Below are 27,595 nucleotides of genomic sequence, written 5' to 3' on the forward strand. Positions count from 1 at the left end.
CAGTTTTGGTAACAAGAATCAAAAGCAGACTTAGTAACTATTGTGATAAAGATTTAAAGTGACAGTAAAAAATATAACTTGCTTATAATCATTTTCTCATCAATTCACACTTTTACCTTCTCCTAAACTGCCACACATTTGGGAGGGAAAATATAGTTTAGTATAGTTCAGTATAGATTTAATTCCTAATGAAAAAGTTGTTTAATAATCTTCTGGTAGTACCTTTCAATCAGTGGATGGGGCAAAGACTGCTAACAAATTGGCTTACCACGTGTCTACATCATTTCTGCATACACAGGTGCCTAAGTGCACCGACCTGGTAAAAATAAGGGTACCTGACAAATCAGAATCTGATTATCAACTTTTTATTTCCAAAGTTCTTCATTTCTGCAGATTTCCATTGGAATGCAAATCAAAAGTTTCTTACGATAAAGAAAAAAAAAAAGACACATTTGTTTGAACAAAAACATGCAACTCAAGCAGTAGGAACAAAGTAAAATGGTAAACATTACGGGGCGAATGAGAAAATTTCCCATTAAAATGAACTACCAGCTAGCCGCACATCACAAGAATAAACAACGCTTCAGGGTACATGCGAACACTCTGGTCCCAGTTTTTCAGAGATAAATACAAAATCAAAAACAGACATCGTACTCATCATTCAGCCTGCCTGAGGTAAACATTTTCACCTACAGAGTAAGCTTACATGTCTACTAAGCTTACCACAAAGTCCATTCAACATTAGCATGTAACAGGCATATCTGTACTTAATAGTTTATGAAATAAAATGATTAAGTTGCTTTTTAAGCTATCTATTTTAAAGCTATCTATAGGCAACCATTCAGCAACAGTACAAAAGAAAGAAAAGCTCAAACATTCAAAAATAATCAGATGAATATGATTGTAAAAAACACTTAAACAATTACAGATTTGTGCATAACAGCAACATACATCGAGTTAACAGGAGTGAGGTAAAAAGACTGAATATCTGTATTTGACCTGTACTAGTATTACAAACTAAACAGAGATCATAGTGTTTACAAAGTCTTTCCCAAAATCACAGCAGAGACTAACGTTTAAATTGCTAAGCACATAAATGGAACATAGAAACAAACATGTTTTACTACACACCACCTCAAGAAATGCAAATAGATCTCTATCTGGTGTTTCTGCTGAGTAACTGTATTATTTCTATGATTATTTATACTTTATTTTATTTAGAGACCAAATTCCAAATGGCTTCAAAACATTAGGTAGAGCAGTACGTAACCAGATAGAGTAATACAGGATTTGTTTTAGAGCACTTCACCACTAACTAGTTGAAGTACACTAAACTACACAATAAAAAAAATTAAAAAACAAGCAGCATAACCAGACATATAATAGCCATAATCACTTATCTTACCTTAGCTTAGCTTAATGATTTAATATTAATTAATACTGCACTACAGAGATTTTATAAATTATTGTTTGAAGTGCCTCAGTGAAGAGAGCAGGAAGTCGTTTGTGATAACTCGCTACCATTTAAAACTTCTTAAGGCTTACTAGAAAATGCAGAACACAGAAACAAGTTGGAAAACAATTTAAACATTTTATAATTACACAGTATCCCATTCATACTTCAGCCAGCGATTAAACACACAGTAGTGCAGTGCAATATGAAAGAACATTTCACTTTAATGAAGTCACACTGTCGAGTCTGGCTAAAACCCAGACCAAAATAAATAAGGGTCCCTTTTAATTTTGCAGCTTTAATGCCGTTAAATAGGACGCAAGGGTGGTGCAGCGGTCTAATATGCTAAAACAACTCAGACCACCTTCTAAAGTGGCATGGGTCTTTACATTTAGATTTACGTATCTACAGATAAACACTATCTGAAATGTAACATATACAAAAAAAAAACAAGTGTAAAAAGGGTGCATGATTAAAACTAGGAAAATTGTCTACTACCTTCAGTCACTAATTTAATTTATATAATATGGATCCATCAATGGTACATTATTTATTTTTGAATGGTGTGGATAGAAAACTAGCAACATGTTATACTGTACAATACAGAATAACAATAATGTGAGGAAACGTATAATAACTGGCAGGTCTGGACGGATTTTTTCACTGTAAAGTAAAAATAAAATAAAAAAATAAAACTGTGTCCCTAATGTGGAATTTGATGTAGATCATTGTAATGTGGGATATTGAATATTATTTTAGTTTGCACAGTTTGCACATTTACATGTACAGCATTTAGCAGATGATTTACCATTGTGACGAGCAATTGATGGTTAAGGGCCTTGCTCAGGGGTATCACCTGAACCAGCAACCTTTTGATTAGCAGTCCATTATATGAACCACTAAGCTACCACTGAGTGTTGTAGGGGGTAATTTTATTCATTTATTGCCTGTTTACCAGTGCTTTATACTGTCACGGTGCGTCTGATACATTGGGCAAATGACAGGAAACACCTTGGACACCTCTAGTTTACCTGATTACATGTCTTTAGACTTGTGGGATGAAACCAAAGCACCCAGAGGAAACCCACATGGATACTGGGAGAACATGCAAACTCCACACAGCAAAATTGAAGCAAATTCCCACGTGTGAAAAAGTATAATAAAAATATTAGTTTTGATTAATTTGAAATAAGATTTTTTCGAATCTGGCTGTTCAGACTAGGGACACATATTAAAATTGTCATATTTAGTGTGATGTTCTCATTGTCCTGACAAAGACAAATCTCTCTCACATATAAAACAAAAAATGCTGAACTGTAGTTGATAGTCAGGCAGAAATCCGTTTACATTCCTGTTTAGAACCAGTTCAATAAACGAACAAGATAAATAAACCAGTACAAGGCCACAACTTAGCCATCACGTTTTCCAAAAAACTGAAACTGTTATTATAAAAAGTAATTTCACATAAACCTACTTAAATATTCACAATTTGCTTTTACAGGCCGCTGGTCCAAACTGTAAAATAATGCCGAAATGAGTTACTCAGTTATTCATCGTCCAAACGCCAGTCACAAATAACAATGGAACTGCATGCTGAGAGTAAGACAAGTGGACTGAAGATGAGGGTGATGCACAGTGGTCCACAGGATCTCAGTATAGCCACACAGTGCGGTTAAAGGAATCCCACGACAGATAAGGCAGGATGCAGCTTAGGTCTTCCATTATCATGCAGGACAATCAAGTAATCCGGTGTTATTAATACTCCAGCTATTCTGATTAACATTTCTTCAGGCTCTTCAGTTAGATACACTCCGACAGCACCTCAATGTTGTCCCGGCTGGAGTGCAGCAGGGAGCTCATCTCCGTGTTGGTACAGAAGCTCTGGCTCAGCATCAGCTTGAGTTTTTTCACGTCATAGTCGTGCAGGTACTCCTGCACCAGGTAGCGCTCATGCTTTATCCGAGCCTTAACTTCTGACGGCACGTCGGGGATCAGCCAGGCCACGAAGAACTTCACCACAAACACCACATGCTGAGCAGAGTCACATGAAAGCCATTTCAGAGATACAAATGTGTTGTATTTTGGGATGAACACAAAGGTTCAATAAGTTTGCATGAAACATGCATAATACTTCACAAAGGGTGAGTTTTTCTTAATTATAATGCTGTCACACCCAGTAAACGCATGTATAACAATAAGAAATTACCAATAAAACATCTAGCAAATATAATAACTTCATCTCAGAAATTAAACAATAAATATGAGCAGTTTTAATTAAATTGCTTCAAAATTCCATCATTTTTCTCAGAGAAACTGAACATGCTGAGGCAATTTGTCTTCATTTGGTCAAAAGAGCATTTTTCAGGTCAGGCATTTATATTGGACAAGAAGGCCTGACACACAGTCGATGCTCCAAATAATCCAACGTGGTTGGGCTCAAAGTTCTTGTTAAAGCAGGTCTTTACTTTGTGCACAGAGACAGAATCATGCTGTAGCATGGAACAGGTAAATTGTTTCCTTAATGTTGGATGTATAACATATATTTTATATAGTTAATTTTATACAACTATTCATAATGTGCCCAGCTGAACCACTTGAACACAAAAAGTAATACATGTGTCTGTATACTTTCATCTATATAGTGTATTTGTAGGCCATTGTGTTTAGAAAAAAAAACAAAAAAATTAGACATTTAAATAATGATAAACTCAAATGCATTTTAATGTGTATTTTGAAAACGGTCACAGGCCCAGTTGAGGATGCTCGACTTACCTCCATAATAATGATAAAGGCCATCTTGGCTGCAAGAATATGCCAGAACTGCATGGTGTGAGTATACTCCTTCTGATGGCCTGGTGGATAGCGGTAATCTCGATATCTACAACAAATCAAAATTATAATGTTAGGATAGTGGTGGGCACAACAGCTACAATACGCATCATAAAAATGTTTACTTAATTAATATTTAAGTAGAAGTGATATCGCTTAGGGCACCCAGGTGGCACTAGCACACCAGCGCTGGAATTCTGAGCTCCCAGAGTTTAAATCTAAGCTCTGCTACCGGGCGGCTGGGCAGTGCCTACAGCAGACAAAATTGGCCAATAGTCTGCTGGGCGAGAAAACACCAGACAAAAATGGGATGGGGTTATCGATGCATGAATCCACCAAAGAATGGGCAAATAAGAAGTGGTCGGTGGACAGCACACACGTCGGAGGGAGCATGTGACAGGCAAATATACCCTGCTTAGACATGATCAGGGTCCCCAGCATCAGAACACTAACTTGGGAGAAAATGGTAGAAAATGCAGAAATAAAATAGTAAAAAAGTGACAAAAGTGAAAACGCTTTTGACACTTTTGATGTCAATCACACATCGTTGTTACCATCTTTCACCACGCTAAATACTTTAAATAATAATAATAGTACAGTACTATTACACACAGCCCACACACTCACCTGCATGTTGTGATGAGTGTTTTGTTAAACCAGGAGGGGTTCTCCTTATCCTCTGGTATGTTGTCTGGGAGCATTTCGGAGATACTATACATAGAAAGGCTGTTGTTTATGTAGCCTTTCATAGTGGCCTCATCACCAGGGTGGTAGGCATACAGGTAGGCCAGACGAGGTATCATATCAGAGGTAAATGCCATGATAAAGGCCTTGGATGACATAACATGAGTAAAAATTACAACCAGACCTAAACATTAGGTCAGCTTGGATAATATGGTTTTAAACAATTACAATAAAACAATCACAGACAAACAGCATGGTTTTATAGGTAGAATTCATTTCTATGGACAAACTTCCAAGATAAAGTTGTGTAAAATAGTAATATGTCAAGAGTTAAGACCACTTATTAATGCATTTATTACTAACAGGTATAAAATAATATAATGCAAAATTATGACAACTAAAATCTATTTTATCCTTTTGACTAGATGTATCTACATGTTAACGGGCTTGTCCCAACCCTAATCCAGCCAAAATGCACTAAATTTGCTACTACGACTAAAATGCTACCTTGATCTCTGCTACTTACATTTGTGACGACGGATAAGACAGCCACTACGTTCAGGATCTCCTGCCAGGCTCCAATATTCCGCGCCTTGGCTGCCACAGGTCTGCGGAACTGTGTGGTGAACTTCCAAGCGTCCACCCGAACCTCCAGGATGTTATTAAAGAGAGCGAGGAGCGGAGCCAGAGGAAACGAGGCCACAAACAACGTGATGAAGCCAAACTGGATTACTGTTGAAAATCAAAAAATGTTTTACAGAAATGAAAAATACCCAAAATGTGACACTTTCAACAGTCTTAACAATAAGTCATTAGTGCCTGAAAAAGCATTAAATAAAGACAAGAGTGTTGGTGTAGTCAAACTGTGCAGAATAACGAATCCCAATACGAGTTGTACAGATGTGTCTTAGAAGACCTGTGACTGTATGTCTACCATGGCTTAGAGGAAGAGGTGTCAAGGTGTGAGGAATATTTTAGGATGCTGTGAAGAACAGTTTGAGCTGATTTACTGTGGAAAAACAATTAAATTTAAAGGGAAATAAACCTGTTCTATACCTAGGGTTAGGTTAGATTTTCTATTTGTATGGTTCCTGCCATTTTTGGCTGATGATTCTTAAACCATTAAAAGTTTAATACAGGAGATAAACTGATATAATAATATGATCACTTGGCTATAATATTAGCCAAACCATATGTATGATTCATTACACCTGAGAATATGACACATATGAAAGAAATACGAGACAACTCGTACCCATCTCCAGGTACTCATAGAAGAGACCAAACTGGCCGAAGCTTTGTAAGTCATGGTCCTGCTCCCAGCGGCTGTATTGAAACTCCGGGTGGCTTCGACCTTTCCTTCTGACCCACCAGTTCTTTAGTAACCTACCGTCACAAAACACACACAATTAGATTTCCTATGTTTCTTATATGTACAATACAGAGAAAGAGATCTTGGCTTTGCATATAGGGGCCACCTCTCATCTTAACAGGAATATGTGGCAGAGAGTGTATATTATTTGGTTCCACCAGCTGTTTTCTAGTTGAGTTGGTTGTTTTCCTACAGTTTGTTATGGAGAAATTCTTAAAATTCCAAAACTGTACATAAACGGTATAAAAGTGCACATATTGCGTACTGATGATGATAAATATTAAATCATGAATATAGCATTATATTCTTAATAAGTGTATGGGACACTTACGGTAGTAGCGCCTCTTGGATATTTCCCACCAGTTGCTTCCCAGTCATAACAATTACTAGCTGAGTGGTGAGCTCTATCAAACAGCCTCCTGGTGCACACTAAAAGGACCACAGGTTTAAATTAAACACAAGCATTTGTATAGATTTTTTTCTTCCTATACATTTACTATATTATTTCATTCTTTTAAAATCAGAATTACATTTATATTGTTAATAGAATTTACACTAGTGCCATAAATAAGTTGATAGTGTACTAATTTACTTATTATTTAGTGAAGTTGCACACTATTTACAACATAGCACTTTTGTTGTGTGACAGACAGCAGAACAGTTGTGTCTTCTAATTAGCATAATTGTAAATATATTTCAAAAGTTTTGCACCTTTTAATCACAATGTTGAGAATGTGATGACTTAAATACAGGTAATTTCTAACTAGGTTAAATATAAGCTGGCAAATGAACCTGGTATTATGTGATGGCTGCAAATTATACATTTAAATTCAGTCTTATGCAAATGCATGGACAGCCCATGTCACATTCTATATTTTGTTGACTTTCTCAAGAAAATAAACCAATAAAGAGAACATCTCTATGCACACTTAATGGTACTGATTAAACTTAACATATTAGGGAAACTGTGGCATGACCTATCATTATAGAACATTCATATTTTTTATACTTAAGAGTTAAATTTACCATATAATGTGCAGACAAATGCAACATTTACACATGCTCTCAGTGGAGAATGTGTTATTTTTAAAGGTAGACTTCACTAGAAGTGTTGCTTTATGTTTATTAAGCCTGGTCTTGTTATGTTTATTAGTTTCTGTCTCTGTGTTAAAAATTCCTCTGGCAATAAATCATCTCACCTCCTCGTTCCTCAGTTTAGTCCATTTCCCAAACATGTAGGTGTAGTTGCCTGGGTAACCTACAAACTTGCCTTTAAAGAAAGCTACATAGAAGCAGGAGGAGTAGTAATTCACGAACTGAAACATGAACATCTTCAGTGTCAGCTTGTTCTCGTACTCCAAATGGGTCTTAGGGATTTCTGTGAATGAGCACAAGGACAAAAGACTTCGTTCAATGCTAAAATCAGAACATTGTAACTTACACATAAAGACGGTTGACTTTAATGGTCCTGATTTAGCAAGTAAATCTTTACTGTTGCAAACAAATGTGTTTTTTAAACCAGCATTGCAGGAACAATTCATTTTAATTTTCTAGTTACTATTTCCCCTCTTTTTTGACACTACTGCTGCCCTATATTATTCTTAAAGACAGTATTTACTGTTAAATCTGTGTCACAAAAACAGACAGAAATGATAAAATATCAATAAAAAAGCAAAGCTTGCTAATATAACCAAGGCAATGCTGGGCATAAAACTTCAGGGCAAGTTCTGTGTAAGTAATCAGCATGGTTTATGATAAGTGAAGCTTTTAGTGTTTATGATTTTCTTAAGTGCACTGATAGCTTATAACCTTCTACTCGTTTCTCATTCAGTTGGAATAAGTTTGAGTTAATTGTCTAAACAAAAAAAGAATTATTTTGTTAATACTGTTTTTACATTTGCCATACCCAAACCCATAGGCTTCATACCAGTAACATCCTGTTTCTTAAAAGGATGTGCAAAAACTGCTGTTTTACCCAGACTGTGCCCTTAAACGTGTGCCATACCCATATCAGTGATCCAGATAGCCACTTGCTCATAGAGTAAATTGAGGATGAGGATGATAACGAAGTTGATGCAGGATGCTGTGACTGAGGTGGCTAACTGTGGGGTGATCAGAGACCCCACGACTTGAATCTTGCTGGTCAGGCTCTCATTCACAACGCTGGCAAAGGCTGCGTACACTGCCAACCTGTAGGCTATCACTCCGATGACACAGGCCACAATCATAAACGTCTAAGAAACAAAGAGAGAAGAGACTCCAGTTAAAGGTTTAGGGTGCGGTTTTGTACATTAAAGAAGATTTCAGTGATGCAGTTAAGCGAAGGGACTCACCCAGAACAACACAGTAGCTGCAGAGAAACAGAAGCGAGCGCATTTGCTGGATACTGGCAGATACGGCTCCAATTCCTGTTCGAAATCAGAGATCAGGCACTTTCACATACGCAATGAAAAGGACATCATTAGCTGAGAGGTTCTTCTAGAAAAGTTGCAAGTGTCCTCAACCCAGAGTTTAGCATATAGTGTCACATTAACATAGTAGCTCTCACAGTCAACAGTATTAAAGTACCACTTCTGTTCTTCTGAATTACATGATACCTTTTCACACATGATATCTTTAAAGTCTAAGGGTCATCAATATCAATATCATTATGATTTTCCAATTCCAAGCTTACTCAGACTTAGCATTTGTCCATGTTAATCAAACTTTGTAGTTTACCTCTGGGCTGCCCTTGATTAAAACCAAAACAACTGGTCTGCACTACCTGTGTGACACGGTTGGGACGGCGGTTTGTGCACTTCAATTCAAACTCCGGTCTGATCTGAAGCTGCTGCTGCTCCTCTTCAAAATCCACCAGGTCCCACTCGTATTCCAGTCTTGCCTGTCTCCGCTTCCACAACTCCAGAAACAAGGTCACTGTCAAAAAGAAAGAGACAACTAATCAAAAGAGAGCAACTGGGTAAATTAGAACAGAGATACTCATCAAAACACTTAACATGATGTATGTAGGGAGAGTAGAAACAATGTTGTAATCCGATATCAATTATTAATAGAGTTTAAGTAACTAAATTGGACGGAAAATAAAAAAAAGTGGATTAAAATATTTTATGACATATGAACGTCTATTTATTAACATTCTCTTTTCAAAACACCACCAAATAATGTTAAAGTGACATTTTTACACAGCCCATATATTACCCTTTTTCTAGCAAGATAAATTCAGCAATTTCTAGGAACTGTGTATCTAAAAACATTGTTGCATGTAAACAATGTGTTAACATGGAATTTGACCAGGGTGTCTAAACTTCTGCACAAATCCACATAAAAAAAATATGAATATGTGTAGTTACTGCTGGTGTCATTACAAGAGTGTAAAAAGCATGCATAACTACTCTTGGTAGAAGTAATTTAGGTAATAATTATAATGAGAGAGAGATCTGAAGCACATTAAATTATTTATACATGATTGAAATATTCATCTATATACACTTTTTCTACACATGCCATGGGGTACATCTAAGAAAATGTTATTTTGTAGTTTACAATTGATGAATGGCTTCAGTCCAAAACAAAGTATTTGGTTTTCTTCTTAGAGAAACAAAGCTCCCGGCCCGGTCATTAACATTTCAGCAGGGATTCTTTAAAAAAAGCACCACTGTGCCGGTGACAGTTTCAAATTAAACAATCATTCATTTGTTTCAGCTGCACTAGAAGGGCAGGGTAATAAATTATATTCATCTTATAAATCAAATAAACTCCCCTAGGGGCCAGAAGTTATTAGCTTAGTCTGTTATTCACTCTTGCACCAGCAAGTGGCAGTGACTGAACATACAAGAACACAAGCGTACCCCAAATTCCCATAAAGATGGCAAAGAACACCGTCCCCTCGTTGTCAAACAGATGAGCTTGCTGGAGAAAGAAGGAGAGATGTGTAAATGTTTTAAGTACAGCAACTTGCAAGAGGTCAGTGAATAAGATGCACAACAACAATATCAGCCATGTGAGGCAGATGACATGACCCAAACTTCCCCCAGAGATCCAGACATCACACAGGCTTTTGTTGTGATTGCTGAGAACTAAAAGACTTGATTTTGCAGGGGGTTCCCAAAATCAGCAGCTGAAATGTGATCTTTGTTTCATTTTGGGACTAAAGATGTTGATGATTAAACAATTTTATTGGAGGTTAGGTTTCTGCCCAGTAAGATCACCACAGTGCATGTAACCCAACAGTGGTGATGCTAAAATCTGCACCCTTCAGTCAGATGAATTCCAAATCAGACGAGCTCGCTTAGATTTTGAGTTAAACAGGAAAACTATAAGGCATGAATGAGGATACCATTAAGGATGCTATTATGCACTATGAAGCTGCTGCATGGCAACGTAAAACATTACCTAACGTTAGAAAGACCTTTACGATGTAAGCTGCTCCTTTATTGCTTGATGAACATTTTTATTATTTAGGCACTGCCACTCTGGATGATCCCTGACTCGGCTGCACTTTAACTATAACAAGCATTTCTAGCTGATCTACTTAGTGCTGAGAGCTGTGAGAGTCCTGTAAATATTGCAAGTATTTGTCACATTTGCCTACATTTGTAAATGCAAATTCAAAAAGGAAGTATCTGACATGTAAATGCACACAATACACTTCATCGATTTCCAATAAACCAAAAACGTGGTTAAACACAGAGCAAAGCAATGATGACCAAATGAGTCAACTCACCCAGGATGATAGACAGGTTGAGTTAAGTTTCCAGTAGGAGCACTTCTTATCACAAAGAGGACACATGACTATCTTTCCGCCAATTTCGGGGTCACAGATCTCTTGACTGAATAATTGTTAATATAGAAATTAAGTTCAGTTAGGTTTTCAGCTTCATCTATCATGTTTACTACAAAAATACACATTTAAGTCAAGGAAAAAGAGTGACATATACATATACTAGTACACAGTGAGATGAAGTGTTCCTCCAGGACCACGGGGCAACATATAACACAGTACAGTACACAAAACAACACAAAGCGCATAGACAATTGATACTCTAAATCCTCTATAAACGCAGTAGATAGACAAAAGAAAACATAGCACACACTTGGGTAGTTAATGGAGATTTTAACATCAGGGATTAATAACTGATTAAAGACTTTTTAAATGAAAAACAGTGACGGCGAACTGCAGATTCACTTATTGACACTGGCACTAATATAAGGCTTTAAGACCTGCTTTACAATGCTCCAGTTTATCTCAAACATAATGAATGGCCTTGAGACCAGACCATTAAATTGACTAAATTGGCAAATCGTATTCTCCCAATGCGACCCTGACCAAAATAAAGCTTAATAAAGCAAAAATAAAAAGCAAAATAAAGATTCTCCCGGTATCTACCAAATCCAAAATGATCAAGTTTTCCCAAATATTGAAGCATGATTCACTCAGGTGTGTTGTCATTATTACAGACTAACAGTGGTGTATGTTACGCCAGTAATCTTCAGGGTTCCATGGTCAAGCAACTGCACACAACATAATGTAGGTGCACTAGATCCCAGTGGTTAATATCAGCAGTTACAGTTAAAGCGCTAACAGGGTTGTAACTGGACAAACTAACTTGTCGGTCATGTTACACGTACGCTGAATGGCCAAATTTTACTATGAATGTATACTTGATTTTATGCAAATATTCAATAGTTAAATGGGTGTAAACATACTTCTAGCTATGTAGTAAAGAGTTTTCTTTCTGTACAAAATCAACAGAATTTTGCAAACCTTGTAATGTTATAATCATAGCTGGACAGACCATAGACAAAGCAGATGACACCCATAACAGCAGCAAAGAAGAGCATCTCTGTGTAGAAACCCAGCCAAGCAAAGTAGATACTGATCTTCTCACCATAGTATTTCCTGTTGAAGCAGAACAGGAAATAGAACTTGACTACAGTTAATTTGCTGCAGGTAAAAAGGTCATGCACTAACCTGTATTGACGGCTCATTTCAAATGACATTTTTCTATTCATGTTATTGCATAATTGTGCATGTCTTTCAGTTTTGGGGTTTAACAAAATGACATTCAATCCTTAAATATTTATGTTAATTAATTATTTAATTAGAAAACCCTACAGCGATGGAGTTCAAATATTTTATAAATGTTTAATGATTAAATGTTTAGTGCTTTGTGAGGCAGAGGAAGACATTTGCTTTCATCCTGGTATTCACAAACTCATTATTACATTTATTTTGCATTGCTGTAGGGCATCATTTTATTGCTATTTGGAAACAGTGACAAAAAGTTTTGTTTGTTTATTAAGATTTTGAGGGACGGATGAATGCAGTAAAATATGTAATCATCTGTGAAGAGCACACATATTTGGGAGACAATTTAATGCAACAATTTAACACCACAAAGCATGGAAGTGGCCCAGCCAAAGCCCATTAGGATAAACTGAATAGAATAGGATAAAGGGTAGGACAGGATAAACTGCCCAAATCCAGGTAAGCAAAAAATTTTAGCGACGTATGCAAAAAGATTTTGCAGCTGTAATTGCTGCCAAAAGGGGGTTTTATGTAACACTGAATATAGAGTCTGAATCCCTTTGTGAACAAGAGATTTCAGTGTTTTGATTTGTTGTTATATGTAATTGGCAATTATATCCATTCAAAATAAAATTCACAACACATTAAAGGGTGCAAAAATGTGGTTGAATACTTTGATTTCACTGTATTTGTGTCTAAAGTGATTACAGATGTTCATACCTGATCAGATTAAGCGGTTGCTCTTTATAAAAGCTGCTGAAGCTAGCCCAGTAATTATAGAGGCAAAACCTCTCACACTGGCCATCGCTTGTTTTCTTCCAATAGCGGCACTGAAGAGGGACAGGAAATTTTCACCAATGCAGCGCTGATTTGTATTAAACAGATCACATGATTACAACTTTATATAAACGCTAGTCTTACATCGTGGAGGGGGTAGGCAGAGGTGTAGGTTCCGTTGTTCAGGAGTCTTTTAATTCCTGTCTTCTCCTTGTCTATATGATCCTGCTTGTAGTATGGACAACGAGTAAGAATGTAGTACACCTAAAAGATCAGCGCAGAACAAAATGACCAGTTACACAGCGGCAAACCAAGTGACTTTTGGTGGCACTAACCACGGCTATGAAAACTATCTCGACAAATAGATCATATATCAATGGAAACATTTTCAGCATTGATCAAAAACAATTAATACAAAACATGGCCAGCACAGACCGATGTCTACAAACTATGCCGCTGACAGAAGCATTATACATCCATAATTTTGCAGCTTTTCCAGTGCCTCTACCCAAATGTCCCCGCTTACACACACACACACACATTCTTGTCACTTGGTAAAGTGTCCCTAATAACTTACGATTCTGTTGCGAGTAGAAGGTGGAAAGAAAGTCTCCCTGTTCTCGATATGAAAGAAATCCACTTTGTTTTTGTTGAAGGGTGCAGTATAGTAATCAGGCTCAGGCTTCATGATGTGCTTGGGCAGGCAAAATGGTCGCAAGACCCAACCCAGTGGGATCTCTCGTGATTTCGGGATGTCTGCCGCCTTGAACGGCACCTTAATCTTCAGCACCTCAGCATAAGTGGCCAGGACTTCCCATGGTGCGTGGATCTTCAGGAAGTATGTCTTACTGTCGTCTGACTCCTACAAAAAGATATTGTTTTGTAAGTCTTGTGACTAGCAAACATGACCCTATAATGACCTTAGCATCACTCAGTAATTCTGACAAATCTTGCTGATCTCTCGGTGGCATCTGTGCACCTCAGTTCAGAAGCTCACCGATTTATCCTCTGTCTCCAGCTCCAGACCTGCCTTCTCAAGATTGGCTTCAAACTCTCTTCTTCTGTCCTACAAACAAGGACCCAAGGAGATAATGGGTTAATGTTACACCCTTACAGGTATCAGGCATGTATGTTGTGGATGGCTGTGTCTGACCTGAATGCCACCTGAATCTAAACGTGTGATGAAGCACAACTCAAAATATTGCACACACACACACACACACGCACACACACACACGCGCACACACACACGCACACACATGCACACACGCGCACGCGCACACACGCGCACACACACACACACACACAGAGAGAGACAGTCCAAACAAATAGTCCAATAACAAGCAATAACACGGCTGCCAAGTTAACAAATAAATCTATGAACTTTGTCCTGGCTGCTGTCACAATGCTGTTAAAATGACCCTAATGCTACTAAAGTTGGCATATGATCATAGAATAATTCACTTTATACACCTGTTAGCAATGAGCTGAAGCACCTAAATTCATAAATAAAATATACTTTTCATAAGGAAAAGTGTCCACATACTTTTGGCCATTCAATATGAAAGTGAAAGGACACACATGACATACCTAAGATCTTGCTAGGGGGGTGGTAAAACGACCTACATATTTTTTAGTGAGGTATGCCGCCTGAACTTGTCGAGAACTAAACTTTCAGCTTTCATGTTGCAGGGAAGTGGGTTTCGAAAATGACGTCTGTTTGCAGGATATGCAACAAAAACAACCACAAAGAGTGTAACGATGAGATTAACTGCAGAGTAGCAGACCGTCTTCTGCCACTAATGGCTTGTGTGCATGGTACATGCAACCGGGGACACATTTACCCAAACCATCAGAGAACCGGAACAATTACAGGAAGACAAATTACATTTATAATAAGCGATGCTTAGTTACTGCTTAGAATGTGAAATCCACTTAGGAATTCAGGAGACAAGAGTGACCAGAAACTGGCTTACCCAGAGGCCTTTGTAAATCACTTTTGTTCTTGGATCATTTTCAGAGGGCAAAATCACAACATGCTGCTATTAATAATGCCACGGCTGCTGGCAATTTTGTAAGCATTGGAACTGTGTCACAGTCTACTCAATTTTTACTTTAGGACATGGACACACACACACACTAAAAGCAAGGGAACTGTTGAGTAATTTAGGATTTCATCACAGAGAAATTACATGCTGACTGTATGGAAATAAAAACATACTTACGGTATCAGCAAGTCTGTTTAAATGAGTGTGCACATTAATCTACTATATTTAAATTAGTATGAATAATGATAATACCGTTTTCTTGTCTCCCTCTTTGTCGTCCATGTAGGACAGGACAAAATCGATGCGACGCACGTCATCTCTGAAATATACGGAGTCCTTACTCTTCTTCAGTTTCTTAGTCTACAAAGAGAAAGGACATCCAGTTACACAGGAACACAACATACCGAAACAAATGCTATTAAAATAGAGTGACCTATGGCTGGACACTAGTGACCTATGGCTGCTTGTCAAGAAAGCCTCAGTTCATGTTCCAGTTCATTCCAAAGCTGTTCAGTGGGGCTGCGGTCAGGACAGGAAATAACCTTCCTTTAACTTTAGGAAGCATATAATTTTCTGTGTTTAATTACATCTGTTAAGAATTGTTGTGGCTGAATCACATGAATTCAGTAGTTCAACAGAGGGGGTGTCACAATACTATAGTCCATACACACACACACACACATTATCTTTTTCTTTGTTACACAACAAATGCATACACATGACTTCCACGTCACACATATCTCGATTTGAACTGACATATCACTTGTAAACAGACTTAGCTAGGATGCTGAACAGTGTGGATCGAGGGCATGCTATGTTAGCATGACTCACACTGAAAGCTAACCTCAGTGCAAAGTGCAAAGCCTACAGTAACATCATCTGTAAAAATACAAGCTTTTTGCTTTTAAGCAAGACGTTCCAGACTTTGGTTGAAACTGGCTGTAGATAAAAATAACCCCAGCCTCTTGATATTGCTTCTTGATTGTACAATGCAGAAACCACACGTGCCACTCATGGTCTGGCCAATCAGATGCAGCTGAACTATGAAAATTGCAGTGTGAACGTTTTGAGGCCTTTTGCAGGAACAGAGAACAACTGTCATGTGATGATAACTGGGACTATCAAGTCTGCTTCACTTATCTTCTTAAAACAACAAGCAGCAGTTTTAGAACACACAGCTCGGTTATACATACAAATATTTTTGCCAGTATGACTTTTAATTTTGCTGTAAAACAATAACTTTTAAATTAATGCTAATAACAAAGGCTAAACATTCTAATACTATTAATAAAAGCTAGCACTTTCTTCCTATAATCAATGTCTTTAAAACAATGGTTAGGTTCATGGTGGGTCAGTGGAGCAAAGGGTCATTTAATAGTTTACTTTGGTCTTTTCCCAAACTTTAATAGTCAATTTTGTGGTGGGGGGTGTGGTTAGCTGATTGGTAGCAGAGCTGAAATTTTAACTTGCACTGGTGCACTAGTGGATTATCCCACCTATATTTTACCACCTCTCTACCGAGATGGGTTGGTGTTCTGTACATGGTGTGATACTGCACTGTGCTCAGTGATTCCCTGGAAATTGTACCCACCACAACCCTGACCAGGATAAAGCACGCCTATCCAGTGTGGTGATTCAGCATTTCTATTTATTTCATGATTTCCGGTTACTAAATAATTCCATATTAATTTAGTTATTAATATTGTTATTTTAAAAAATTATAAATCTACAAAAAACACATTTGTATCAGTAGGTCTGTCCACAGATCTGCCAGTCCGTGTGTTTCTTCTGTACTGGTTTCTAAAATTAGCCTTACAGTAATCAGCCAGTGAGTGCGAAATAATACGAAGACTCGGTTCCTTTAAGAGCAGCCTAAGGTGTGGTTCAGCTGAAGATGAAATCATATCTGCATCCACCACAAATTTACAAATGAAACCACACACGCCATTAGTCATAGGAAGCTGGAGCAGTTCAACAGTACACTTACTGCAGGGCAGGTAATGTTGGCAAGTACAGAGGAGACCATAAAAAATCCATGCTGACACCACCAGATACCAGATTTTTACCTTCCTTTCACTGCACTGAAGGGACAGTTTAAATTAGGGTGTGCTTACCTCCTGATGGCCCGGCAGTTGTGAATCTCTGTCGGAGGCAGAAAGCAGACTTCCGTTACTGTCTGTAGAGGAAACAAACAATATCATGTCAAATTTGGCATCTCAAGATGTACAAAGTAAATATCCAAAAAGTTACATGTTATGTATAAGAACAGAAACGGTGAATAACCCTATACTGTCTTTAACACATGATTAAATAAAAACTACACAGTCAATCATCAACCTTACTGACTTCTGTGGACATTAATTAATCATTTATTGTCTGTAACACACTCCAAAGGTTCAGATTAAGACCAGGAACACTGCGAGGTGTTACAAAACATCTATAACAGGTAACGCTGTCATGATTCGGTGTAGAAGGAGCACGTCTTAGTTGTCTTATTTGTGTATTTGTAAAGTGTCCTTGGGTTTCCTGAAAGGCACTTATAAATAAAATGTTATTATTATTACATTATTATTATTGAGCAAATAGTCCAGCATTTCTCAATGCAAAATTGCATCGAATTTAGGAAAGGAAATAGCTTATTCATTTAGGATATATTTTCTATCGTGAAGTAAACCTGTGACCACATTACTGAAATGCCTTAACCTTTTTTTACAGCTTAATTGCAGGTTTTCTAAAAATATATATGGAAAAATCTGCTGGGTCAAAAATAGATAAACAGTTTGGATTGTAATTTTGTTGGTGTAAAAAGTACAGCGTTGAAGTTAATGTTTGACTGACTGTATGTACCTGTTACCAACATTTGTGACTAAAATACTCCTCATACTTTTGGTCAGGCAGTGTAGATGTATGTAAAGCATACACACACATTAGCACAACACACAGTCTGCAATACTAGATGAAGATTGTTCCAAACACACTACACTGTGAACCTGCAGACTCCGGGAAATGTGAAGTGAGAAAACACTCACTGTTTCACACAAACAGTTCAGTGAGGATTTAATCAGTGGAATAATTCCACACACTGAGTGGGCCCTGACTGCCAGTCTGCAGCAAGTGGTGTGGGAGTGAAAGAGGGAAGTGCCACAGTGAAACTTGAGAGTGCTTGTTCTCTATGGCATGGTAAAAAATGCCACAGCTGCAGTGTGCTGGCCCAGCTGGCGTTCACACAGACAGCAAGGACACCAAAGCCTCTCTGAGCACAGAGCTAAATCCAACTGCAGAAGACCAATGAGTGGTAACCTATTTACCTCTCTAATAGGTTCAAACAAAAATGGTAAGGGGTGTTCAGTGGGGCAACAGTCTATTTGGCTAGCCAAACAATTTAGAGAATCACAGAGAGCATAGTGTAGCAGATTGTTATTATTATTGTTTCATTATGTTTTCATGTTTTACCATCACTTTATCCCAGTCTGGGTCACAATGGGTCTGGTTTGCCCAAAATCACTGGGCACAATGGTGTAACACCCCATACAGGACGCCAATCCCTCACAGGGCCTCGGCCATGCTACCCCTGAGACACGGACAATCATGTCTGGATGTAGACACCAGACCGGCTAATAGCACTGCTGGCAATTCGAATCCTGGCTCTATAAACTAAGTGTTGTTTCGGCGTAAAACTGAGTGACAGTTTTTCATATTAATTTTTCATTATGATATGACTAAATACATTTGAATTAAAACAAGACATTAAAAGTAAATTAAGTACGTGAAAAAAAGATTCAAACGAACAACATAAATACAAATACTGGGGCTGAAAACGAGTTCAGGAATGTTAAACCAGACCAAGTAAATAAACAAAACAACAAGGGAAGGATCAGTGTAACACACCATGGTTAGAGCAACAACCTATTAAAGCACAGTCTGATCTTTAGGCACAAGAGTACACAGCACAGCGGAGTGATGGATGGACAGACGGACATCACGTGAAGACACTGTCCATACCTGATAGAAGCGTCTTCCTGTAACCTGTCAACACTGCAAAACCATCTTAACCAGAGGAATCAAGAAAAAGGGACAAAATGAAAAATATTATAATTATTATTACTATAGAAATATATAAACCAGCCAAGCACCCATCTCATTTCCAGTGTTGTTAATATGAGGCAAACACCGTTGGGTTATCATGAAGTTGTACAAGCATTGTAATATAAAATCATCCTGAATTCTTAAATTGGTGGCTTTTATTCTATAGAATTAAATTCACTGGTTCTAGATCTGGTTCTAAATATCAAGATGTAAGACCCATACATTTGAGAACATTTGTATGTGAATCTTGTGGAGAGTTTAAAATGGATTTGAAAACAAGCTTCTGCTTTTCTCATGAATTGTATGCAGTGTTTTCACATTTATGACCTTCAGTGTTCTCAAAGTGTGCCTTTCTGTTGAGAATGGGCCAGAACTGAAACACGGCGTTGGTATCTGTTTACATGATTATACCTAAGATGTTACATGCTATGCAGTTTACTTGTACAAATCAACATACAATGCACACTTAGCAACTCAATTTTCACCATTTCCATTTTCTCCATTTTTAAGATCGACATTTTAAACATGACTGTGGTGTAAATATGCTCTTATAAGCAAGGCCTAGGTGTGAGTCTGTCTGGACCATGAATTGGTTTAGGCCTCTGTGCTGTCTTCCCATCTGTATCAGGCACCCCCAGTGAGGGTTTGATAAGGAGCGTTCCTGTGTTGGAGCGAGTCTGAAGTAAGGAAGCACGTGTGTGTGGGTTTGCATGTCATCAGGAAACTGCAGTTCTGCTTAGTCAGAGTCATTTATTTAGTTACTGTTAGTGTCTGTTTTAATAGTGACACAGTTGTGATATGATGAGATGTCTGCTGGGAACATGCACTCACTTTTACAAGTACAAACCAGTAGTAGCTTGAACCTTAAACCAGACTGGAAATTATTACACAATAGTACTTTCACTGAGACTTTAAGTGTTCAGTTAACATCTTATCTTCTTAAAAAGAAACTTTGCGGCTCCTTCACCCTCACCTATTTATTTCACAAACAAATTCAAATGAAAAAAAACAGACAGGCCCAGACAACCCCCCAACCCACACACACAACGTACATGCAAATTTTTTTTTGCCCATGTAGCGAGAACAAGGCTTCACATGATTGCACAATAATGCATAAAAGTCCAGATAAAATCTATCTGATGTGTTTGAGAATTTTTCACTTTCTTCTAATGTATTACATGACAGGGTAGTGGTAGCTTAGTGATTAAGGTACTGGACTAGTGATCATAAGGGTGACGGTTTAAGCCCCACCACCCCGAAGTCATCGGGTGCAATGCAGTAATACACCCTGTACAGAACGCAAATCCATCACAGCCCCACTCAGACATGGCCAATCATGTGTGCATGTAAATTCGAACCCTGGATCCCAGCAGAAGTGGGTCAGCACAATTTACAGCTGCTCCATTCCATGCTGGCTAATCAAGTAGGACTTGTACTTGTACATACAGAAAACGCCAAGAAAGTGGTTAATTAAGCATTTAAAGCATAATATAAATCATGACCAAAAGCATGCGTACACACCTCCTAATTATTACGTTCATGTGTTCATCACACCCACTGCTAACAGATGCATCATATCAATCATTAAAAAAGTATAATTGTTTTTACTGTTATTTTTTCTTCTAACATTACTTTTTCCATGTGCATATAGCGAGGACCATAAAGACCATCAAGTTCAATGAATTTGCTTAAGAGACTTGAATTAGCTTGAATCGCCAGTTGCCTGCACTGGGCCGTGAACTCAACCCTTATCAAACCTTTAAGAAGGATAAGGAAACAAGGCTTTCTGTCCAACATCAGTGCCTGAACTCAGAAATGCTCTGTTAAATGAACGATCCTCATTACTCATTAGCACTCATTAGACTGAGCCACAAGCATTACAAAGGAAAAGTTTTGAAAGCTCTATATGAACTGTACAAAGTACACAGAGAACAATTGATTCAGGCCAGTGAGAAAGATCTCATGGTCAGCTATGAAGTAGAAGCTGCTGAGAAACGTGTATCACTGTCGACAGTCAAACGAGCTTTACAACACTCCAGATACAGATACTACGAACAATAATGCTCACTTTTTAAGCATACGACCACAGCAGCTTTGCTCGGCCCACGTGGCTTTTAATGAGCCTTCTCCACAGTTGGTACAAAGGGCTACAGTAATAAACAATCTGAGTCACGGCCATTACAGTAACGTGTATTCAAACACAGCTTTCATTCATTCCCGGTGCACTGCAGCAGGAACACAGTTCATCCAGGAAACACTGGGACAAAGCAGATACACACCAGGGACCAAACACCAGTACATCACAGGGAATCGGACACTTCATACATTACGGTTAGGGAGGTTTCAATATGAATAAATGTGTTTTTGCAAGCACAGTATTTAATTTAAATATTAAATAAATATTTCAGCACAAAAGGAAAAACACTCATGATAACAATAAGCTCATCACTCATTTAATATTGCAGTTTACAGCAACTGTGCTTAAATATTGTGGGCAACTTACACTACATGGCGAAAACCACAGACACCTGACTGATTTTATAATAAATATAATATAATAAAGTGACCTCTATGTGATCTTTTCAGCTATATTAACAGCCACTTGTCTGAGAAGGCTTCTCACAAGACTTTAAAGCATGTCTGTGGGAATTCGTGCCCATTCTGTCAAAAGATAACAGCATTTGTATGGCTGGGCACTGATGTTGGTCAAGAAAGCATCAATTAACATACAAGAGCTGTTCAGTGGGGCTGAAGGCAGGGTTTTGTGCAGGCCACTGGGGTTGCTTTAAACTGAGCTCTTTTTTATGTCATTATAGAACTTGCTTTGTGCACAGGGACACAGTCCTGCTGGAACTGGAAAGGGCCTTCCCTAAACTGTTCCTGCAAAGTTAGAAGCATATTATTTTCTTTTATATAATTGATTCATTTTACCTGTTAGCATTGCTGTGACTGGACCTCATGAATAAAAAAATTAGAATGTATATAAATGGGGCAGTAGTAGTGTAGTTCGTAGTGTAGTGGTTAAGGTACTGGACTAGTAATCAAGGCTGGTTCAAGCCCCATCACTGTTAGGTTGTCACTGTTGGGCTCTTGAGCAAGGCCCTTAACCCTCAACGACCTAGACAGTATAGTGGATAAAAGCATTATTACCAAACTGTTCTAGACTGCTCATACACAGAACAACTTGAACAGTGTTTCGGTTTTCTCTCACGTTGCAGATTGCTCAGTTTTACAATTTTATGTTTTTCCAGCCTAGTTGCCATAGTAACTCTGATTCTATTTCTCCCTTTTGCAGTAATAATAAGGTTCGAGCTTTGGTCCACAGACTTGACACCAGCTGTGTGCCTGTGAATATACCGCTCGTACATCCTACAGGCTCCGCAATGAATTATTGTATTTAATATTATCTTATGTGAGCTTGTGTGGAGTAATGGTAAGGAGCCACGCCCGGGCTGGGCTACAAAGCATCAAATATTAGTGCACCCTTGTTTTTCACACGGTATTAAAATATTAACTTGAACAAGTAGAATTGCGAGAGCTCAGGTGGAACAGTGGTAAATTACGTCATTTCCCCAACCTGTCAGCATATTACAGATCTAATCCGAGCTGTGTTAACGACCTGTTCAGGATGTGCTAACAAGAGGAAGGATGCAACAGCAGCCTCTTCAGAACACGGATTTAAAAGGATCTCAGGTTGAGCGTCTGCAGGGTTGAGGACGTTGTCAGATGATACCAGTAGATGACATGACAGTTTATGATAACAGTAACTACTAGCAATTAATCGATTCTATTTTTCCCCTTTTATTACCGATACCTGATCCTCCAGTAATGATACAGATAGTGATACTAAATCCATCTAAAAAATTCTTGATATGAAAGCTAGTCAGCTGCACATGCACGTTTACATTCTGATTGTTAGTTGTTTTTCTGATCATAAAGATTTTAAAGCATTCTTTATTGGACCACATTAAAGATTTCACAAACAAGTTGTGTGTGAGCAATACTGACTGAACTGACTGACTGATTTATACACCGAATCTGAACTCATTAAACTGTTAAGAGCAGCTGAATGCTTTGCTTCTGGCACTCAACTTTTATAGATATTTATTGCTTGAAATTGTTGAATAATTAATGTTAGTATAGCGTTCACTTATAAAATATCAGCTCAGCCTCATCTGTTAGTAGAAAAGATCTGTTAGTAGAAAGATTGTTTTACATTAGACTGTTACAATTAAAACTGAACATTAAAAAGCATGGGGGGGCGATTGATGAAAATTAAATGTATTTTTTTATTACATGCTATTACACTGGCAGTTAGCACAGCTGAGCAACTAATTTTGGCTGTAAGCTCTTATCACATTTGTGAAGGATGCCAAACAGGTTTCAATCTGTTCTCAATACACCCCCCCCCCCCCCCCCCCCCCCCAAACCTCCACCCGCCCTCACATACACCGACGGGCACACACAAACAAACTGCTTAACAAATACTAATCAACCTGTCACAGGGTCCTAGAACAACAACATCTAACATCTCAGCTGCTGATTCATTTCAGCTCTGTGCACTTCACTAGTGTTCATTATTAGACACTTCAGTTCCCTGGAGCATTTAACACCTGCAATCACAATTACAGCATCACAGCCCAGCATCCCAGTGTGCACTATAGTGTATAGTGCACACATTGTAATTAAGGGCACTATTTTAGGCTAGAGATCCGGGGTGCAAATCGCAGCAGTGCTATCGGCTGGTCAGGCTTCTACACAGACATGCATTATGTAACCAATATAGCTGGCACTACAAACTAGTCTCTTAGGAATTACTCTTTTTCAGGGCTTATTTAAAAGTGGTTTCTAAATATTCACCGTGATTTGAGCCTAACATACAGATTTAAATTTCATCTACACAATGTTTTCAGATTGATCTCATTTGAAAATCAAATTTTAAAAGAGTGAAAATACTGTTAGTGTTGGTTAGTGTTGGCTGGGTTGAACACCAGAAGTCCTCAGCCTTTGGTTGTACAGTCCATACTTCTAAACCAACAGGTGCTCTGCTGTGCCTGTGATTGTGTAGTGTGTGGAGCGTCCCGTGTTTATATGATCTTGTTGAAAGGGTTAAAGGGTCAAGGCTCTCCAAAATGGCATCTGTCTGCCTGCAGTAGGAAAAGACCATGACTCACAGCAGTGTGTGAGGAATGATTTGATAAGGAAGCTGCCAAACTCCATGTTTGGTTAGTATGGAAGTGACATCGTGGTGAGGCTGTGGACTAAATTTCTTAAAGAGACAGTCGAAAAGGTTTGAGGTTGGGATTATTTTCAGGTTTGAAAGGACAATTTCTTGCACAATGCCCAGGAGAGGAGAAATAGGAAGTCAGATTACTGAACTTGCAGTTTCAGAATGGTCATATTACTCAGTGTGGAAACCTTGGCTGCATGATCATCTTTACTGCTGTAAGTAACTTGGAACCCTGCAAGACACTTGCATCTGGTTGTTAATGTAAAGTGATGGTGTGTTTAGAGATTGGCAGTGTTAATCTGACCGTTTACTGTACATCACTTTGTTCTGTTCTGGATTTATCACTCATGTTTGTACAAATTACATTAAGTTTAATAAAAAAACAAATATTAATTGACAAGCTGCATCTCCTCCTCTTTAAACTTTAAAAATAAGAAGACACAACTAAGTTGGAATTAAAACATAATGACAAAGTAAAGTGTAGAACGAGATCAAATGACTAGAGGCCACTGTCACCCATGTTTGAATAGAATCGAATAGAATACAATAGAATAGAATAGAATGCCTTTATTTGTCATATATACTTACACAGGTGTACAGTACAATGAAATTCTTTTTTCACATATCCCACCTTGTTTAGAAGTTGGGGTCGGAGCGCATGGTCAGCCACTGTATGGTGCCCCTGGAGCCGAGAGGGTTAAGGGCCTTGCTCAAGGGCCCAACAGTAGCTGCATGAAAAAGCTGGGATTCAAACTCTCAACCTTTCAATTGATAGCTTAAAGCTCTACCCAATAGGCTACCACTGTCCCAATATTTTTATGTTTTCATCCTATATTAATAATATTATATGTGTTAATATTTTAACACTGTCCCAGTATTTGTACTATATACTTATACTCATCCAAAATGTGCCTTAAATCAGGTGAATCTCAATAGGACACAGCAGAGTAAAAACAACGGTTTCACCGGCTGCGCACATGCATGTACAGGATTAATAGACCACAAGTGGTTGGGAGCGGCCTGCATGTGTATGTTTCACAAGCCACAAATGGCAATATTACAGAACGTTTGCATTGAGAGATTGCATTACATTGTGAATCTGTTAGAAATGCTAATGGATAAAATATCCAAAACTCATTATTTAAAGGGAATGTCTAAGGTTGAAGCCAAAATACTTTACATAAGGGTAGTGAATTTGTGGTATCAATCTAAAGTGGGTACAGTGGCACCCTAGAGTGATGTAATGTTAGTCCATCAGTGATGCAGAATTTGCTAACTGTGTTTTTATTTATGTATTTATTTAGGATTTTAATGTTATGTTTTACACACTTTTAATTACAGTCATGACAGGACAGATAGTTACTCATTAGACAAGATTCATCAGTTCAAAAGTTTAATGTCAAACACAGTCATGGACAATTAACCTGACTTCACGTCTTTGGACTGTGGGAGGAAACCGGAGCTACCGGAGGAAACCCACACAGGGGGAGAACATGCAAACTCCACGCAGAAAGGAACCGGACCGGCCCACCTGGGGATCGAAACCAGGACGTTCTTGTTGTGAGGCAACAGTGCTACCCATTGAGCCAACGTGCTAGACTGCATGATATTATGAATCTGTTAGATATGCTAGTGGATAAAATATTTAAAACTCACTATTTAAAAGGAATGTTTGAGGTTGAAGACAAAACACTTCATATAGGGGTAGTGGATTTGTGATATCCATACAAAGTGGGTACAATGGCACCCTAGGGTGCTGTAATGTTAGTCCATCAGTGATGCAGTGTGTGTGTGTGTGTGTGTGTGTGTGTGTGTGTGTGTGTGTGTGTGTGTGCGTGTTTTAATTGATAACTTATAACAACAGTATTTATTTTTTATTAATATTTATTAGGCATTAAAATGTATGTCATTATTATAGTTAGTATGATTACTGTTTACTTATTATTATTATTATGTCATGGGTGCTGTGAAAAACAAAAATATTTACAGTGGTGCTTTGAAAATAAATAGTTTGTGTATCAATGCACTAAACTGAGTACAAAATAAGTTTTATGTAGGGCACAGGGTGTCAAAACGGGCAATTTGGGATACAACCCGAAAAAGTAGCAGTCTGTCTCTTAGAACCCGTTAATGAGTTAATCTAACATGACAACAGGGCAGTTTAATAAGCTAAAAATAAACTACATGTCCAGTTATTTGAGGTTTTTTTTAACTCATTAAGACATTGTTAAACAACAAGCTGACTCCTCCAGTATTACTAACAGCCTCTAATACCTTTTATAGAAGTAATTTAACCTCAGTTCTACCACAAACAAATCCGCCATCGTTTTAGTTTCACTATTCTAGTTAAAATCCTTCTTCATTTGTTGTGAACGGATTTTATTACCTTCTGTATGAGCGTCGGCGGTGTTTGTCATCTCCAACAGAGTGGCATCTTTCGCTTTACCCGATATCCTGTTCATGTTCACCAAAAATCACTCGGCCACCTTAAATAAGTCCGTTTTTAGTCCGATAAACCGATAAAGTCCGTTTAGACATAGTCCACTATCCGACAAAGAATCCCCATACTATCCGTATCAGTTCATACAGTCAATTCCAAAAGCATCGCACAAGACGCAGGCTGTATGTCAAATAACTTCTTTCACCCTACATTCGTGCACTAGATTATATGTACAATTCGAGTTACCTAGTGCCCTCGTTCTCTATAAACAAACCATTTGGAATTCAGCCGATCGCATCCCTTCAATAGGAGTGGCTTAGAAAACGTTCATTACCTACTCATTCCGGACTAAAATATCTGGAATTTATGTGTTTGCACTGCCAAAATTGTAAAAAAAAAAAAAAAAAAGAAAAACTCATGTTACTACTCATGTGCATTTATTAATAAGTAAAAACAAAGCATACCACCGCGTCCTTGTACGGGGTGTGTCCAGGGAAAACCGGACTCGCCGTGACCCGGACCAGGATAAAGCGGTGGAAAAAAAAACATAAAATGAAATGAAATGAAATGAATGAGGTTATGGCTCTGTGACTTATTAACCCTTCTTTCTGGACTGGTGCACAGTCATGCTGAAACAGGAATAGCACC

General features: G+C 38.1%; 1 protein-coding gene across 2 annotated transcripts; it reads right to left on the bottom strand.

The window, feature by feature from the left end:
• Positions 1 to 349: 349 nt before the first annotated feature.
• ano5b (anoctamin 5b) lies at positions 350 to 26,983 on the bottom strand. Of its 2 annotated transcripts, XM_062989510.1 has the most exons (21): positions 26,894 to 26,983; positions 19,194 to 19,238; positions 17,306 to 17,367; positions 15,444 to 15,551; positions 14,141 to 14,209; positions 13,721 to 14,005; positions 13,288 to 13,407; positions 13,087 to 13,196; positions 12,103 to 12,237; positions 11,062 to 11,167; positions 10,187 to 10,247; positions 9,103 to 9,254; positions 8,672 to 8,746; positions 8,344 to 8,572; positions 7,538 to 7,716; positions 6,670 to 6,767; positions 6,222 to 6,352; positions 5,493 to 5,698; positions 4,910 to 5,112; positions 4,226 to 4,331; positions 350 to 3,484 (listed from the first exon to the last, which is right to left on the bottom strand). In XM_062989510.1, the coding sequence occupies exons 1-21, from the start codon at positions 26,967 to 26,969 to the stop codon at positions 3,254 to 3,256; spliced, it is 2,787 nt and encodes a 928-aa protein (XP_062845580.1). In that variant the 5' UTR covers positions 26,970 to 26,983; the 3' UTR covers positions 350 to 3,253. The 2 variants fall into 2 exon arrangements, with proteins under 2 accessions (XP_062845580.1, XP_062845579.1); XM_062989509.1 differs by lacking the exon at positions 19,194 to 19,238.
• Between the last annotated feature and the right edge of the window lie 612 nt (positions 26,984 to 27,595).

This window comes from Trichomycterus rosablanca, chromosome 27 (assembly GCF_030014385.1).
Source record: "Trichomycterus rosablanca isolate fTriRos1 chromosome 27, fTriRos1.hap1, whole genome shotgun sequence".
NCBI lineage: Eukaryota > Metazoa > Chordata > Actinopteri > Siluriformes > Trichomycteridae > Trichomycterus > Trichomycterus rosablanca.